Genomic DNA, 19,785 nt, shown 5'->3' with positions numbered 1-19,785 from the left:
CCCAAAATTTGTGGAAGAAGTTTGCAGTAAAGCCATCCGGTCCAGGAGCTTTACCTTCCTTCATTTGCTTCACTGCTTCTTCTACTTCCTGTGGAGTGATAGGTTTGATTAGAAGACTGTTGTGTTCCTCCGTTATGACCTTGGGTATGTTCTGTGCTATTTTGTTGATTGCTGGTATTCTATTGATGTCGGGCTCTTGAAGGGCTTTTTTGAAATAGCTCGTGAACTCTTTCTCTATGCCCTCATGCGTTTCAATCCGTTCTCCTTGCGCATTGTTAACATGTGTGATTTGATTGATCATTCGCCTTTGGACAGTGGTCTTGTGGAAGAATTTCGTGTTCTTTTCCCCCTCTTTGAGCCATCGTATTCTGGATTTCTGCCTCCATAGAATTTCCTCCTGCTTGGCGCGTTCCAGAATTTTTGATTCGATATCTTGCTCCTGTCTGGAAAGTTCCTCTGTACGACCCTCAGTGATGATGATTTGTTGAATTTTCTTCATTTCAGTATTGAGGAAGGCTTGGTCTTCAAATATATTGCCAAAGGTCCTGTGGTTCCACTTTTTGATGGCTTGTTTGAGATTTTTTAATTTTTGTTGGAATATTGCCATCCTTGTGCCTTCAGTGATATTGAGACTTTTCCAGGTTGTTCTGATCATCTGTTCAAATTCCGGGTGAGCAAACCAGAATTCCTCAAAGCGGAATGGACGTCTAATATTATGTCCTGGCCTGCTCCACTGCAGCTCGATAGGCCAATGATCCGACCCGGAGTAAGGGAGAATGGAAGCTGTGAATTCTCCACCTGCTTGGGTTGCATTGTCTGAAATTAAAAAACGATCAAGGCGTGAAGCAATTTGATGAATACCTGCTCTTTTATTTGTCCATGTGAAGAGGCCATTGTTCGTTGGGATGTCCATGAGCCAGTTGTTGTTGATGTAACCCTTTAGAAGGCCGTCATCAGCATTTGTATTGTTTCTGCCTCCTTTTTTTTCCGTCATATTGGCAATCATGTTAAAATCACCACCCGAAATCCAAAGTGGGAGAGATCTATCCTTATTGAGGTCTGATAGAGTATTAAGCAGTTGATTTTTCTGAGCTGTCTCCTGAGGGAAATACACATTTGTTAATAATCCATGGGCATTCGTACCTGAGAGATGGAATGTGGCTTGAAGAAAGTTTTTATTTGCTTGAATATTGCTGAGAGTGATAATCCGGGCGTCCCATAGAATGGCTAAGCCTCCTGAGGCACCTTGTGCATCCACTGCTGTAACAAGCCCTCCTGGCCAGGCTTTTGTGGCTATTTTTTCCAGTACTGTGGAGCTGCATTTAGTCTCTTGCAGAAAGAGGATGCTAGGTTTTTCTTGCTTTAACATGTTTTTTAAGATTCTTCCTTTACTGGGGCTATTAAGCCCTCTAATATTCCAAGATATGAGCTTCATTGAGAAGGGTGGGGGTTTTTTGCAAAATACTTTGACAATTTGGCATATTGCCCTGATTCTACCAGAATTTCTCCTACCTGGATTGTTCGTTCTAGGGTAGTTTTCCTTCCCCTCTTTTTGCTGTCTTTGGTGATGAATTTGCCATCCCAAGGACTCCCGATTTGGACTCCTAGAGAGTACTTTTTCTGCGCTCTACCAAGCACCTCAACTAAATTGTCAACCTCTTTTTCCGGGATTTGCTCAAAGTTTTTTGTTCTACATGCTTCCTCCAGCCCTGTGATATCCAGCTCCCCTATGTCCAGGGGTGTTTGATCTTCATCCATGATTTGGGGAGACTGAGGAATGTCTTCATTTCTAATCAAGGCTTTCCCATCTGACTGGGGGGTTTCCGTATCCATTTTCTCAATGTGCGTTGATATGCTTTGACTTGGCTCCGCTCTGTTCTTTTGACTGGCGTTCTTTTGTCCTCCTTGCATAGACGTTTCTCCCTCTTGCTGGTACTGGAGATCTTCTTCCGTTTCCCGGTCTTCTTCCGATCCTCTCACATCCGATTTGTTTAGAGCTTCAAATCGATTGCTCATTGGTATCTTATTGTTTAGATGTGCCTTGGGTATGTTGTTGGTCTTTCGGTTTCCTCTTCTTCTGTTGGCGACTTTTGTGAATCCATCAGTGGATTGGGGATTCGGTTTATCTGGAGAGGATGGAGTTTTGTTGAGAGGACAGTCTCGATAAAGATGTCCAATGTCATGGCATCGCCTGCATCGGAAAGGGACCTGTTCATAATCTATGACTTGAACCCATTCTGAATCTTCATGAAAGAAGCTTATCGAATCTGGTAAAGGCTGTTTGAGATCCATATAGACACAAAGCCGGGCATATGAGGTGTGTTTACAGAGTCTTGTCTCCTCTGCTACCCTAACAAATTCACCAATAGCATTTCCTATTTCCTTTAGTGAGGTTTCCTCCCAAAATTCCAAAGGCAGAGAGTAAAGCCTTATCCACACTGGCGCATAGCTTAGATCTTCCTTATCTGGGTTGAACCTTTCCACCCATCCCTTGAGAAACAGGCCGGCTGAGTTGAAGAAATATGGGCCTTCCTCCAGGATTCTGGTTCTGTCCTCTAGGCAGTTAAAGACAGCAGTGAAAAAGCCCTTTGCTCCTAGGTGCAGAGATATATCTCCTTTTGGACGCCAGACAGCACCGATCCAAGCTCTTAGAGCGCGCTCTGTTGGCCAGATCCCTATGAACTTGCCAATCAATGCATGATCCCGCATGTATTGTATTCGGGCGTTGATTCTTTCACTGGGAAAGAATACCTTAGGTCTATTTGTAGCTACAGGTTTACAGGTGGAGGAACTTACTTTCTGTCTGACCTCTGTCTCGGATTCTTGATGCATTTGCTGATGATTATTCGCAGGTCCGTTGCCTTCTCCGATTGGATTTTCCCAGTCTTCTGCGCGTTGCGATTTCGCATTTGGTGAAGGGGGAGGCTCATGGCCCTCCCCCATTGGGGGAACCATGAGGCCGATTCGAGTGGGGTTTCCACCAACCCCCTGTCGTTCTGGTGGTACTGATGAGAGCTGGTTCGACAGGTCTGCCGCCTGCAGGCTCTGTCAAAACCCTACCGTTCTCCCTGACTGCTCCGTCCGCCTACGCCAGGGTTTTCTCGGCCTCATTGGATTTCATATGGAGAAAGTAGAATTTTAGATTTCATTCAAAATCCAACAGACTTATCAGTTTTTCAAGATTTCAGGATTGGAGGATTACAATGTTTCCATTGAATTTTGTCATGTATTAGGGTATGGAACTCGTATTTAATCAAGAGCACCAATCCCTCTATGTACCTTGATGTTAGTGACATTGGTTGTCGAACTCCTCTGGGATTCGCTCCCAAACCAAGAGCTTCTGAAAATGTCACTCCCGCTCCTATTTTCGCTCCTGCTCCCAAGTAACACAAAGAAGAGAGAAACCGTTTGGATAAAAAACGGTTAAATGATCTAGTTTAAGTCCAATACAACCTCCGGCTCAGACGAAACCATTTGCTGAACAAAAGACCTGATTCAGATCCCATTGTGTTGGAAGACATTGATCCAACATCAAATTGGGTAGTGGAGAGTCGTCCAACAGAGTTTGATCGTGATGAGGATCTTGATTTAGATTTAGATATCGAGACATCAGTTGAACTTGAACACACTGTTCAGTTGAATGCAGATCCCAATCCACCAGCCTCAGTCTCACAGCCAGCAAGGACTCCAGTTGTAGGTGCTTCCTCTGCTCAGCCACGACAGAAGCGCAGCCGCATATCTACTCTATCTCAGCTTGCATCTGCTGTAGTTGCACAGCCTGCTAGTGGTACCACTTCTACAACTGCAGTTGGAGATGATGATGATGAGGAGGAGCCATGGGGCCCCCTATCTGACTCTGATGATGATCCAAAGATTGATCGACATGATCTTGGCTCCTCTGGCAGTAGCTACTGGCTAGCTACTAGCCAGTAGCTGTAGTACTAGTACTGGACTCTGGTCATAGTTTACTTTTGTTGTAGAGGCCATTTCTAGCCTCCTTGGTTATGTGTTTTTTGTTTTGAGTCTTTGATCATGTATGACAGTTGACTATGTATTGCCATTGGGTGCCATTTTGATATAATGGATTGGTTCATGAGCCTACTTTGATCATATGTTGTCTTCCATCTATATTATAATGCTGAGTGTTTGGAAACATGAATGAAAATCTTTAAAATTATGTTTAAAATCTTTAAAATTATGTTTTTTTATAAAAAAATAAATATTTAATGTATTTTTTACAACGACCGAGTCATTGAAATCGAGCCGGCCGAGTCATTACCGTTTCGGAGTCAGAGTCGATCCTCGGCCGAGTCGGAGTCGGAGTCGGAGTTTTAAAACTATGGCTGGTACAAGTGGATCAGTATCTGCATTCAATTGAACATTACGGTCGAGTGATGCTATCATCTGTAATTCATAATCCATATCCTCATCATAAGCAAACTTTGTTGGATGACTCTCCACTATCCAATCTGATGTTGGATCAATGTCTTCCAACACAATGGGATCTGAATTAGGTCTTTTGTTCAACAATTGGTTGCATCTGAGCTAGAGGTTGTATTGGACATAGACTAGATCATTTAACCGTTTTTGATCCACACTGTTTCTTTTCTTTGTGTGAATCCTCTCAAAGACAAACCAATTGCGCTCACACTCAGTAGCACTGCAAGTTTGACTCCAAATACGAATTGCAAATTTCTGCAATTCAGGACAATGGCTACGAAAAGCCTCCCACCATTGTGCTACAAAAAACATAGCAGTGTAATGAGTTAGCTCAACAAAATTACAAATTATATCCAACTTTCAAATTATAAACAATTTAACAAAAAATGTATTAAGAATTTGAAAATTGAAATTTTTGTTTACCTGGCTCATCTGCTTCCCTTGCAATCTTTGCTAGGTTCTTCCCAAAGGTACCTGAGGCATTGGTCAAGGTTGTGACCTGTCGGTGTATCTCCAGCTGATCACACTCCAATGGTATCATGCGATCAATGCAGTCAATTAGTCCATCTCTAACCCCCCCTCAAAGCTCTTGTCGCCTTAGCTTTATAATGATACCGTGGGTTCAAAAAATACCCAGCTGCATGTATAGGGCGATGGAGTTGATTGTTCCATCTTTCATCAATGATTGCCCAAATGGGCCCATACTTAGCCACTTTATCCTTGTATGCCTTCTTTATTTGCTCCTTTGCTTGATCCATAGCCTCATAAATGAAGCCCATAGCCAATCTTTCCCCATCCACCAACCGCAACACCTTAACCAGTGGCTCAGCAAGCTTCACAATCTCTGCTGCCTTTCTCCAAAATATTTCTTCATTAACTTTCTTTTTCAATTCTTTGCCTTCCAGTTTGTGAGACCATTGGCTTAGATTCCATTCTTCACTGGAAAACATCTTTTGCAAGTTTCTATGTTGTGAAAGCATAGATTGCAATGTCAAAAAATGAGTAGCAAATCTAGTGATGGCAGGCCTAATAATATCCCTGCCCCCTGTGTGTTTCCTCATGAGGCTCAAAATCCATGAATGATTGTAGATAAATTTTGTTATGCTTTTGGCATGATCTACAGTGTTTTTGACCCAATCTAATTTTCCAATATCCTCAAGCATGAGGTCTATGTAATGTGCAACACATGGGGTCCAAAAGATGGTCTTGTGTTTTTCCTCTAACAATTTACTAGCAAGAACATAGGTAGAGGCATTATCTGTGATGACTTGAACAACATTAGCCACCCCACCTCCTCAACAACCTCATCCAATAGCTGAAACAAAAATTGCCCATCTTTTACCTTATCAGATGCATCCATTGATTTTAGAAACATGGTTCGCTGTGGGAAAAAGATAAGAAAGTTTATGACGGTACAGTTTCTTTGATCAGTCCATCCATCTGACATGATGGTACATCCTGTTCTTGCCCATGAGTCCTTGAAATCTTTCAAATAGTCATTAATGGATAAAATTTCTTTCTGCAAATGATACCCCCTTAGCTCATGTATAGTAGGGCCTTTGAAGCCTTTTCCAGCAGCATGTATGGCATCAAACATAGGCTCATAATATGGTGAACGAGAAGCGTTGAAGGGGATATCAGCATCATACCACCATCTAGCTATGTAATCACAAGCAGTCTCCCTCAATTCTTTTTTCCAATGGTCATCTAAAGTGGGCTGCATTTGACTTCTACTAGCTTGAGGATCATGTGTATCTAATGGAGAGGAGGGAGTGAAATAATTTTTGATATTCATATCACCCTTTTTCATTCTACTCTTTCCCTTTTTTTTGAATAGACTCAAAAGAGGGAGGAACATATCGGAAGGGGTTGGATGCATCAGTACAAGGGATAGAGGAAGAACCCTCAAAATCAAATGGAGTTTGGTAGCCATCATTTTTTTGTATATTCCTCTTCCTCCCAATTTCAACCTCTAACTCTTTTTGCATAGCCTTATCTTCTTTAAACTTCTTAAAGCTAGCTAACAAATCCTTCTTAATCTCCCCAATTTCTGGTGAGGTACATGGAGTAATTTGGCCTCTAATCCCTACCAAGTGTTGTTTCAGCCTATTAATGCCCCCCAGGACCTTCCTTAATTTTCCTATGGCAAAATTTGCAATGCATTTGACTATCAACAATTTCAACATATGCCCAAGCAACATCTTTCACTCTAGGTGCCATTTTTTGACTTGGAAATGAAAGCCAACAATCTGAAAATGAAAAAAAAAACATTGATTCAATGTTCATTTCTTTCACAAAAAACACTCTTTAGGATTTCTACATTTGCACATAAAATTTAATAAGCAAAAACAGATTTCTACAAGTGAAAAAAAATACCTCCAGGCACAAACTGCCTCCTCAAGCTTGCTCCAAGAAACCAACTCCTCAATGCTGCTCCAAATGGCTACCCAAGAAGCTCCTCACTCCAGCTACAATGCTTGCCCAAGACTCCTCACTGCTGCTCCAAAAACAAACTCAACAACTCCTCACAAACTCTCACTGAAATTCTCACTCAAATGCATGAGATGGTTGTGAGGAAATGAGAGGGGTTGGGTGAGTTAAATAGGGTTTAGGAGAGGGGAATGGACCCCAAAGACCAACTAAACAAAAACTAAAGTGCTTTGGAGTCCCCCACACTAAACAATTAATAAAAAAATCGTTGTTTTTTGTTTTTGTTGGGCCGTTGTACGTAGTCCGGCCGGGTTAATACGGAATCGGCTGAGCCGGTCAGGTTAATACCGAGCCGACCGAGTTGTTAGACAACTCGGCCGACTCGGTATTAACCCGGCCGGCCGAACCATTTCCTAGGCCGGGTTGATATTTGGAGGCTTGGCTTGGACCAACTCGGTCGAGTCGGTTCCGACCCGACCGTTTTTACAAACAATGATCTGTACCACAATCCATAATTTGCTGTGCCTCTGAGATACCTTAAAACATGTTTCACAACAACCAAGTGAACTCTCGTTGGTTCCATCATGAATTGACTCAACTGGTTGACTGCAAAACAAATATCAGGTCGTGTGTTGATCAAGTACATCAACGCCCGATGAGTTGCCTGTATACTGTAGCATCCACTCACTTTGCTCTACTAGCATCCACCTTCCTCCAGTTTGTGACTAGAGGCATGACCATGGGCCTGCAATCCTGCATATGAAATCTTCAGAGAATCTCTGTAGTGTACTTCCTCTGTCCCACAAAGATCTCACCATCACCCTGCCAAACCTCCAAGCCAAGGAAATAATGCATAAGCCCCATATCTTTCATCTCAAACTCCCTTGCAAGGTCCTCCTTGCAATCCTAGATCAAGCTGTCTGCTCCAATTAATATAAGGTTGTCAACATAGAGCACTAGAATGAGTGAAATCCCTCCAACCATGATGTAGTATAGGTTGGCAGTCGCTTCACTCTTAGTGAAGCCCAATCCTCGAAGGTAGCTGTCAATACAAGTGTACCATGCTCTCGGAGCTTGCTTGAGCCCATAAAGAGATCTCTTCAGCCTGCACACATGTGTGTCTTTGCTGAACTGCTCAAACCCCTCTGGCTGCTCCATATAAATCTCCTCCTTAACCACCCCGTTGAGGAATGCCGTCTTCACGTCCATTTGGTGGATCTTCCACCCCATCTGTGTTGCAAGTGCCAAAATAGTCCTGATGGATGAATACCGTGCTACTAGGGCAAAGGTCTCATCATAGTCTATGCCCTTAATCTGTGAGAAGCCCTTGGCCACAAACCTAACCTTGTATTTCTCCACACTCCCATTTGCTCCATGCTTCACCTTGTACACCAAGCATGAGCCAATTATTGATTTGCCCTCAGGTCGTGGCACGATATCCCAGACATTGTTCTTCATGATGGAGGAATATTCCTCCACCATGGCATCTTGCCAAACCTGCTGAGAAGCTGCCTCCTTATAGTTAGAAGGCTCAGTGTCTATCACCCTTGTCATCAATGTCATATATCTTGTGTACCTTTGTGGCTATTTGCTCTGCCTGAACATATTGCTAGGAGCTTCAACCTGTTCTTGGGCCGCTTGAATCAACTTCTCGTCCCACTTAGATTTCTTACTTTTTGTGCTAGGAGTCTCTAACTGAGTAGCTGTTTGTTCTTATCCTGGTCTCTTCTTCGCATCATCTTGCTCTGCATCCTGCTGTGTGACCCTCTTGCCACCTAGCTGAGACTCAATCTATGATCTTGGCTGAGGCTCCTCCATCTTAGGTACTCCAACTTGCACTTGCTTTAAGGACTCCTTCAGGGCTCTGCACTCCTCAAACCTCACATCCCGCCTAAGAACTGTCTTCTTGAGGTCTAGTAGATACACCTTGTATGCCTGAGTTGTCTCATTGTATCCCACGAAAATACCCTGTTTAGTTGTGGGCGCCAACTTCTGTTGAAAATTCAATAGAGCAATTTATATGTAAATTCTCTTAACTTGATAATTGGTTTTGTTAGATTTTTACTTATTAGCTTTGATCTTTCTTATTTCAATGTGTAATACATCAAACAACTACCAAACAGTAAGAACAATGACACAATATGTCGGCCACAAGCCAGGGCCAAAACCCCTCCTCTTAAGGGGAAAACCCGTAAAATCTCTTCTTATCTTTCCGATCTTTCAATTGACAAATACCATGACCTAGACTCAAACAAATACCCTCCAAGATCAAGTCTTCCTCGGCCTCCTATTGCAATATCTTCAACCTCCCAATAAATCCGAAAATTTGCCCCCAACAACTGCTGTTGCTTCTCTAGGAGACTTCGATCTCCTTCTAACTGCTCTTCCCTTGACCTTGCTTTCCTTGATTTGAGTCTTAGTGCTAGTAGGAAACCCTAAGAGACCTTCACTTGCCTTCTTGCTCTTCTTGCTTCAAAATCGAACCTTAGACTTGCCCAGTGCAAAAACCCTAACTTCGCACTCCCAGAAGAAAGTAGAGAGACCCAAAACACTTCAACTTTTCTTGTCCTTCTTCTTCACACTTCCTTCTTCGTCCTTCTACTGCTTCTTTCTTCGTATGAGAGATGAGTGAATGAACAAAATGGAGGACAAGTTCTTTTTATATATATGCTTCCTTCATGTAGGCCGACTTGATCTTGGAGGTATTTTGACATTTTCAAGACAAAAATATATATTCTTTTACATTTTACAATGTGCTCATAGGGTCTTCCATATATGACAATGACTCTTATACCTAGGACAAACCCTAGAAGCACTCAATGGGTGCTTGACCTATAAAATAAAAGAACTTGAGCATGAAACCCATGCTCCAATGTTAAAAATAATTTCTTTTTTATTTTATATATACAAGAATACATTTCATACTAATGAAGACTGAACCTAGTTACACATTTTTCAACACTCCCTCTTAACTAGGGAGGTATTCATAGGAGGTACATGGTCATTCTCAATCTGAAGAGATCTCATAAGAAGATTCGGATTGGTAACCCATCTCTCTAGCATCATAATAACCAACATTGTCATATAACAAGGCCTTGACTAGCAACTCTCTCTCTCCACAAGATTAGAGCACAATGTTGGCGAGACCAATGATGTGTAGACACCATCATCCTTGTCTCTCCAAGGTGCATACCCCACCTAGGTGTTCCCATAGTATGACCTTTCGTTGGACTATTCTTATCTTGGATAGCTAATCCTCAAAGAATATCAGTCCACGACTACTCTTGTCTTGAATGCCCTACCACATTCTCAAGAGTATGGAGTGCCAGATGGGTACCCAATCCTGCATTCTTTCTTCCCAAGTGAAGACAAGAATGTTGTGTCTATCCCTCCCTCTCAATCTGGGAGGACAAATCCACCAAACCAAGCTTGTCCCTTAAGTATACAAGCTTCTTGTTTGGAAGTGATTTTGTCAATATGTTAGCTACCTGCTGATCAGTGGAGATATACTGTAGCTGCACCACACCATTTTGTACTAGCTCTCATATATAGTGATACTTGTTGATATGTTTTGTTTTCCCATGGAACACTGGGTCCTCAGACAAATGAATATAGCTGGTGTTATCACAACGTATCACTGTAGGGTTCATCGGTCCTTCAAATAAGTCAGACAACAACTTCCTTAACCAAACCGCTTCCTGGCTGACTTCACGTGCTGCAACATATTCTACTTCAGCACTATTCAAAGCAATGATGTTTTGTCTATGTTCATCCATGAGACCATAGATGATCCCAAACTAAAACATCCTCCTGTAGTGCTTCTCCCATCTTGTTCACTGCCTCCCTAGTCGTAATTTGTATAACCAGTCAATTGAACATCATTCCTTTTATCATATTTCAGGCAATAGTTGATGGTTCCCCGCAGATATCTCAAGATATGTTTTGCTGCTATCCAATGATCATGCTTCGACTCCACTTGGAATTGACTAAGCACATTTATTGCAAAACATATGTCTAGACGAGTATTCACTAAGTACATTAATGAGCCAATCAATTGTCTATATCTAGAAGGATCCACAGGGCTTGATTTAGAACTTCTTAGTCTTTTCAAGTTTGTGATCATCGGAGTGGTCATCCCTTTATAGTTCGTCATGTTGAACTTCTTCAGAATCTCGATCACAAACTTTCCTTGACCTAAATAGACTTCATTAGATTCCTTCTAGACTTCTAGTCCCAGATAGTAATGCATCAACCCTAGATCCTTCATGTCAAATTCTGCTGCCAATTGCTTCTTACATTCTTCAATTCGACCTTCTACACCTGTCAAGAGAAGATCATCTACATACAGAAGAATAATTACAGGTTCATTGTTTACAACCTTAATATAGAGATTTGAGTCAGCATAACTCTTTGTGAAGCCTAGTCTCTGTAGGTATGCATCCATTCTAGCATACCATGCCCTTGGTGCTTGCTTGAGGCCATATAATGCTTTCTTTAATCTGCAAACATATGCCTTCCTATCTTTGATTTCGAATCCCAAGGGTTGTTCTATGTAGACTTCTTCATCTATTGTGCCATTCAAAAACGCGGTCTTGACATCCATTTGGTGGATGTTCCATCCCATCGATGTTGCCAAAGAGACTAATGATCGAATTGTTGTATATCTTGCTGTTGGAGCAAAAGTTTCTTCATAGTCGATGCCTTCAAGTTGAGAGAACCCTCTTGCCACAAATCTTGCTTTATACTTATCTATACTTCCATCAGCTGCATGCTTGATCTTATAGATCCATTTGGAAGTAACTACATATTTGTCTTTAGGCCTTGGTACGATCTCCCAGACTCCATTCTTCATTATAGATTGATATTCTTCATTCATGGCATCTTTCCATTCTCGATGTTCTATAACCTCTTCAAAAGTGGATGGTTCTGCTTCTATTAACTTTGTCATGTATGCAACATACCCAAAGTATCTCTTGGGTCTTTTACTTTCTCTAAATGATCCTTGAGCTGCCCCATGACCTTCTACATCAAGTAATGTAGATTTCAACCAATTAGGTCTTTTCCTTATTTCTTGAATGACCACGGGTTGAACAAGTTCACTAGGTCCTTCTTCATCATGGTGAGATCCTTCTTCCTTGTCAACTTCTTCCTCAAACATAGGAAGTTCTTCGTCATCAAAATCTATAGAAAGTTCTTTTGATTTCTTGAATGCTATGCTCTCATCAAATATGACATCACGACTAACTTCAATGTGATGTCCATCTTTCATATAGATTCTATAGGCTTTCGATGAGTTACTATACCCAACAAATATACCTTTCACACTGGAAGGATCCAACTTCTTTCTTTTGTCCTTTGGTATATGAATATACACAGGACATCCAAAGATTCGGAGATGATCGACAGATGGCTTCTTCCCAGTGAACACTTCTTCTGGAGTTTTATTGTCTAGAGATCTGTGAGGACATTGATTTTGTATGTAGATTGCTGTCTTAGTTGCCTCACCCCACAGAAACTTCGGTAGATCTTGATCGTGTATCATTGCTTTTACACTTTCTTCAATGGACCTGTTCTTTCTTTCTGCAACTCCATTTTGTTTGGGATTGTATGGAACTATCAACTCCCTCTTAATCCTAGATTCCTTACAGAATGCTATGATCTCCTTGGATGTATATTCTCCTCCATTATTAGATCTTAGTATCTTGATCCTTCTTTCTGTAAGGTTCTCCACTTCGGCTTTGAATTCTTGAAATTTAGTAAATACTTCATCCTTGGTTTTCATTAAGTAAACCCAGGCCTTTCTTGAAAGATCATCTATAAATGTGACATAATAAAGATGTCCTCCAAGTGATTTTGGAGTCATTGGGCCACATACATCAGAGTGAATGAAATCCAAGAGTTCTTTCAACTGTGAAGCACTGCTTCCAAATGGTCTCTTGGTATTTTTGCCTAATGCACATCCTTTGCAAACACCTTCATGATCCTCCTTTAGATTTGGTATTCCATTTACTATGGAATTTAGGGTCGGAAGAATTTTGAAATGTAGATGACCAAACCTTCTATGCAAAAGTTCATATGGACCAATCTCAGTCTGAACTAGGGCATGATTTACGAGATATTTTAATCTGTAGAGCCTTCCTTCTTGGATACCAATCACTTTAGCTTGTTTTATGCTTGAGTCTTTTGCCCATACAACTACCTTTCGATCAATGAAGGCTACTCTATCTCCTTTATTTTCTAAGCTTGAAATAGAAAGTAGATTCTTGTGCAAAGCTGGGACAAATAGAATGTTATTGAGGTGGATGTTGCTTCCATCTTCTAGCTTTATGGATGACGATCCAATGCCTTTCACAGGATAGCTCTTGTCTCCAAGTTCCACAGAGTATGCGGATTTTCCTTTTGATAAGGTCTTCAGTTGGTGAGAGTGACTAGTCATGTGCCTTGATGCACCGCTATCAATTACCCAGATGTCTTCGTCTTGAAATGTCCCAGAGAGAGCAAAGAAGAGTCCTTCATCCTTTTCTATGATTGATTCCTTCTTTGAAGAGAATATGAGACTCCATACCCTTTTGATGCTTTTCTTGAGATGGCTTGCAATCCTTTTGATGACCTTCTTCATTGTAGAGGAGATCTTCATGATGCCCTTAGATAACCAAAGCTTTGATTCCATGTTGAGAATTCAATAGGGCAATGTATATGTTAATTCTCTTAACTTGATAACTGCTTGTGTTAGATTTTTACTTATTAGCTTTGATCTTTCTTATTTCAATGTGCAATACATCAAACAACTACCAAAACAGTAAGAACAATGACACAATATGTAGGCTACAAGCCAGGGCCAAAACCCCTCCTCTTGAGGGGAAAACTCGGAAATCTCTTCTTATCTTTCTGATCTTTCAATTGACGAATACCATGACCTAGACTCAAACCAACCCCCCCAAGATCAAGTCTTCCTCGGCCTCCTGCTGCAATATCTTCAACCTCCCAGTAAATTCGAAATTCTACCACAGCAACTGCTGCTGCTTCTTTAGGAGACTTCGATCTTCCTCTAACTTCTCTTCCCTTGACCTCGCTTGCCTTGATTTGAGTCTTAGTGCTAGTAGGAAATGCTAAGAGACCTTCACTTGCCTTCTTGCTCTTCTTGCTTCAAAATTGAATCTTAGACTTGCCCAGCACAAAAACCCTAACTTCGCACTCCCAAAAGAAAGTGGAGAGACCCAAAATAGTTCGACTTTTCTTGTCCTTCTTCTTTGCACTTCCTTCTTCATCCTTCTACTTCCTCTTTCTTCGTATAAGAGATGATTGAGTGAATGAACAAAATGGAGGACGGGTTCTTTTTATATATAGGCTTCCTTCAAGGGTGGACATGGCTCTTCATGTAGGTCAACTTGACAACTTATGTAGGCCGACTAGATCTTGGAGGAACATTGACATTTTCAAGACAAAAATAATTTTTCTTTTACAATTTACAATGTGCCCATAGGGTCTTCAATATATGATAATGACTCTTATACCTAGGACAAACCCTAGAAGCACTCAATGGGTGCTTGACCTATAAAATAAAAGAACTTGAGCATGAAATCCATGCTCTAATAATAAAATAATTTTTTATTTTATATATACAAGAATAAATTTCATACTAATGAAGACCGAACCTAGTTACACATTTTTCAACAGCGTCTTCCTGTTATCTTTGGACAGATGGCAATAAAATTTTGTGCCAAAGATATGAAAATGTGAAACATCAGGCTTCTTGCATGAGAAAGCCTCCTCTGGTGTAATTTGTTTGAGAACCCTATGTTGACTCTTGTTTTGTAGAAATATTGCAGTGTTGCATGCCTCTGCCCTCAAGAACATAGGTAGTCCCCAATCATGCAACATGGCCTTGGCCGCTCCAACAATATTGCAGTTCTTCCTTTTCGCCACCCCATTCTATTAAGGGTTATTGGGTACTATCAGCTCTCTCCTAATGCCCTCCTTTGCACACATCCTTGAAGGCATTGGAGACATATTCTCCACCATTGTCACTCCTCACTGCCTTGATCTTCTTCACAGTCTGGTCTTCTACAAAGGCCTTAAACTCCATGAACTTGGTTAAGAAAAATATCCAATTTTTTCGAGAATAATCATCAATGAAAGTAACATAATACATGTGTCTCATAAGAGATGGAAAAGAGAAGGGCTTGCATACATTTGAATGCACCGGCTCCAAAGTCCCTTTGGCTCTGCTATCTCGGCCCTGAAAAGAAGTCTTGGCATACTTGCCAAGTGTGCACCCCTTGCACACATCATGTTGATCAAAGTTGCATGTTGGTAATCCTATGGCTATCTACTGAAGAATCTTCAACGCCCCATGATGCAAGTGTCACATGCGACTATGCGAAAGTTCTCCAACATCTCTACTCTGCTCACCACTTGCCTTGTTGCTCAAGGCTGCGCATGTCTCAACCTGCAACCTGTAAAGGTTCTTCATCCTCACACTTATCTGCGTCACTACTCTAGAAGCTAAGTGCTTGAGGTACGCCTTACCTCTACTGAAGATGACATCATATCCCTTGTCCTAAAGGATAGCGATTGAAACAAGGTTCTTCTTCAAACTTGGAACATAGAGGACATCTTTGAGATGGAGAGAGCTCCTAGACTCCCTCTCAAATCCGACAATACCAACTCCCTTGGTTGCGTACTTGCCATCATCTCCTAGCTCAATATGAACCTGCATGTCACAACTCCCTTGGTCGTGTACTTGTATCATCTCCTAGCTCAATATGAACCTGCATGTTCTTCTCCTCCAACTGGCTGAAATACTCCCTGTTCCCGATCATGTGGAAGGAGGCTCCGGAATCAATATACCACGTGCTGCTCCCTACTAAGCTTGCCATGCAAGCTATCAAACAGAAATATTTCTCGAACTGAGAAGCAAACCCATTTACCTCAGTTGATGTAGCCGCATGATTCTTACTAGACCTCTTGTTCTGATTAGGACACTTAGTAGCATAGTGCCCAAACTCATGGCAATGGAAGCACTTGATCTTACTTAGATCCTTCTTCTCGTTCTCGCCCTTCTAACTAGACTTGACCTTCCCTTTGCCTTTCTTTCCCTTGGCCTTGCCTGCAAGAGCAAAATTCTCCTCGTCCTCGGTCTTTGCTGATCTACCATCTCTGGTACCTCTCTAGATCTCTTCTTGAACGTAGTCAGTCCATAGCCTTTCCCAACGAGGAAAATTCTCTCGGCCACTGACAACATCCTGGAAACTATACCAAGACTTATGAAGTCTTAGTTGAGCAAAGCTCACAAGGTCACTCTCTGGGACAATGACACCCCACACCTCCTAGCTCATCTCGCTCCTAAGTGAACTTCAAAATATATGAGACGATGGTCTCTCCTTTGCTCATCCTGATGCTCTTTAGCTTCTCCTTGAGAGCTAACTTCCTAGCGTCACTGGTACCTTGGAAAAGATCCAAGATGGCTTTGAACATCTCAAATGCTGTCTTCTTCTCATAGAGATGAGGAATGACGTGATCTTTGACCCTGTCTAGAATAATCCTCTTTGCCTTGATATCATTCTTATTATGCTGGGCCAACTGTTGGGGATCTTGAGGTGACAGGATTTGATTCTTGACAAGCTCTCTCACCCCATTATCCTCCAACATTATTGTGATCCTTTCCTTGAGGAGAAGTTCGATGCTCCGTCTAAACAATGATCTGCTCTCAGTCCTTGGTACACCATTCTCCTTGTCCAAGGAACTACTCTTCACAAATATGATCTCTGTTCTTTACAACCTGACCTCTGTGTTGTGGTCTTTATGCTGTTCCTTGCTCTGATATCATGTAGATATTCCTTGAAATCCTGCAACTGCTATGATGACAAATCTGAAACTAAATTCGTTGCAACAAGACACAGGATTTCTCTATTATAGATAAATAGCGGAATAAAAGAAACAGAGAGATAAAGAACACAATTACACAATAGCACTATTTGTCTAGGGAACCCAACTGGGAAAACCCTCGCCTTTGCTGTAGATTTTATTGAGAAAAATTCTGAGCAATCAGATTTCTTTACAAGGCAAACTGTTTCAATAGAAAACACAGCTGTTCTCTCTGCTAATACTTTCGCTGAAATTCCTTGCAAGAACCTCTGATCCAGCTCCTCTTTCCTTGCGCAATCTGGCCCCTATTTCCTAGCGCATATCTGAGCCCCTATTATTTAGGAATTTCTCCCTACATCCTAGCACACATCAGCAAGGAAATTTTCTCTCTCTCAAACTGTGTATAGGCTTCTCCTTGCATGCTCTCCTAGCAAGAAGCTCTTTCTCACACAAACTCGTGCTCAACAATAATGGATTATGGTACAATGATGTGCCCCCATCCTCCTCCTAATCTTTTTAACTCATGCTATATCTGACATGTTTAATTTTAGAACTCGGACTTGTGATTGATTTGTTAACTGAGTCGAGTTGACTCTTCTAACTCGTTCTTCGCTAAATATAAACTCACACTTCGAGAGCCACATAACTGAGCCTCAACTGTACGCACGAGTTAACTGCTCCATGAACTCGTCCAAAAAACCACGAATTTGACCATTGAAAAGGAAACTTAGAAAAGACTGTTTATGGTCTTTTTGGACTAAGGCACAAGTCAAGAAGTCCTTTCTCGCTACTGTTTTCAACATGACTGTTCTGTATGACGGTGTGGAACTATGCGCTGCCCAGAAATGCCTCTTTCTTGGCTGCCTGCACTCTCTCTCTCTTTCTATTGGTCACACAACCTACTCAACTGCTCACGTATGTATGTAAAACCTCATCATGACCTGACTTTATAGTTTATACTTTTAGCTAAGACCAAACCCCTAATCTATTTTTGAGTTTACTCCTAGTCTAAGTGATGCATGCACGAGATACATTTTCTAAGATTCAATGGCTAGCCTCAATACAAGACTTCCACTTTTTCAGTAAAGTGAATTACAAAATAGAATATTCTTTCAAAAAATCTTGAACTACTACTTGGATGTTCACACTGAAACTGTGTAGTTCCTTTGTAAGCTATAATGCTCAACAATATATACATACAGATATGCATACCACATTTTTCCTGATGTACCTGTCTTTTCCAAGTTTCATGCAACTTAGGATTGAGAAGACATGCCTATCAGCTTTTTAGTAACAGATCTCCATTCTGTTTGTAACAACTTGAATCAATGTCATTCAATATTTCAGTAGGTCACAAGAAATCCTTTTCGTGGCTTCCATAAAAATATTTTGTTTAAATGCCCATTTTTTTAAGTATCACCTTCACATGTATACATTTCTTATTCCTGTTATCAATGAAAACCTATGAATTTTACATATCCCAAAATAATCCCCCTATTAATTAATTTGTTATTATCTTCCATTTAGCTTGAAGGCTTGATCAGTCAATCAATACATGGAAATTTTACTATTTTCTTCAAACAGGTTATGCTTCAGCAGTAATTTTTTATCTGCAGAGTCAAGTTGAATGGTTGGTTTCACATTTTTATCCCAACACTGTAGAAATAAATTGTTGATTGTTTTCATTCTGTTCTGCAAGTTGTATACCTGGTTTTGTATATTGCATTCCAACACTGAAATAATATGCGGGGGATTGTTCAATTGAACATTTGCTTCTTAATTCATTCTTTTTGCAAGAAGTGTAACTTCCTGGGTCAGTTGGTCAAAATGACTGAATGGGCCAACCAATGGACTTGAACATTTGTGTTTTAGCGTTGAACCTTATATGTCCAGTTTTTGGCGAAGTTATTCTCAATCACACAGTTTGGATAATTGCCAGTTTCACTTATAACTTGAACGCATCAGATTTTTATTTGTTTACTGTAGGTGAATTCATTGCATGGATAGTAGGTATGGTGGTTTTGAACTACCTCTCTCCCTTTCATTATGTTTCTTGTTTTATATGGAGGTTGAAATGTATCTGTCAGTCTGATCATGTGATATTTTTGTGTTCATTTAGTCTACTCGTCATTCTCTCTATGGGTGTCTAAATAGACTAGTGTCTCTTTATTTTCTCCCTCTCATAGTGCTGTAAAAGTAGCTTCACAAGGATTGGAGACATTACAAAAATAGAAAAGATCTGTGATTTCTAATTGGGATGGAAAATTCTAGCATAAATGCCATATAAGTTTTGATTGTAACTCTAAAGTTTGATAAGGAAATCAATGCATATGATCATTCAGATGTGCTTACGTATTTTTCCATTTTTTTTCTTGACATGAGAATTTGGATTCTGTTGCCTTTTGTGCAGTTCTTGCCCGCACCAATTGTTGCTGGTTTTTATATATCGCAGTTTTTCATCAAGAAGAACCTATCATCTTATTTCATATTTGTTGTCTCAGCAAGCTTGCCAATTGTATGGTTTGTTGTGCACAACTACTGGGATCTCAATATTTGGTTAGCTGGTATGGCACTCAGATCCGTTTGCAAGTTCATCATTGCAAGTGTTGTGCTGGCCATGGTGATTCCAGGCCTAGCGCTTCTTCCTCCAAAGGCTCGTGTTGTGACAGAATGTGGTCTTATAATCCACACATTGCTAGTCTGCTATATTGAGAATCGATTATTTACCTATACTAGCATCTATTACTTTGGTTTTGAGGATGATGTTATTTACCCCAGTTACATGGTTATCACAATGACAGTTTTAGGTTTGGCTTTGGTCAGAAGATTGGCCTTGGACAATCGAATTGGTCCCAAGGCAGTTTGGATTTTGACGTGCTTGTACGCAGCAAAATTGTCAATGCTTGTTCTCACTTCAAAGACTGTTCTGTGGGCTACTGTCATCCTGTTGTTGGCTGTGTCTCCTCCATTGCTTCTTTACAAGTATGTATTTTAGTTTTTGGTTATGTTCCACTCCTCTAACAATTACTGCTCTGAACTCGAAAATTT

The 19,785-nt window shown here is 40.9% G+C and overlaps 1 protein-coding gene across 1 annotated transcript in view; it reads left to right on the top strand.

Moving 5' to 3' along the window:
* LOC149200506 (uncharacterized) overlaps positions 1 to 19,785 on the top strand; it is a 52,233-nt gene that overhangs the window by 15,299 nt on the left and 17,149 nt on the right. Inside the window, exon 2 of the mRNA XM_089402748.1 lies at positions 19,148 to 19,719. Coding sequence (XP_089258874.1) covers positions 19,148 to 19,719 — 572 coding nt within the window. The remainder of the gene's footprint in view (positions 1 to 19,147; positions 19,720 to 19,785) is intronic.

This window comes from Pinus tabuliformis, chromosome 2_1 (assembly GCF_031772625.1).
Source record: "Pinus tabuliformis cultivar Carrire ecotype Pingquan chromosome 2_1, CPIR1, whole genome shotgun sequence".
Lineage (NCBI taxonomy): Eukaryota > Viridiplantae > Streptophyta > Pinopsida > Pinales > Pinaceae > Pinus > Pinus tabuliformis.
Note: the sequence above shows the minus strand (reverse complement) of the source record. Positions and strands in the feature narration are given on the sequence as shown.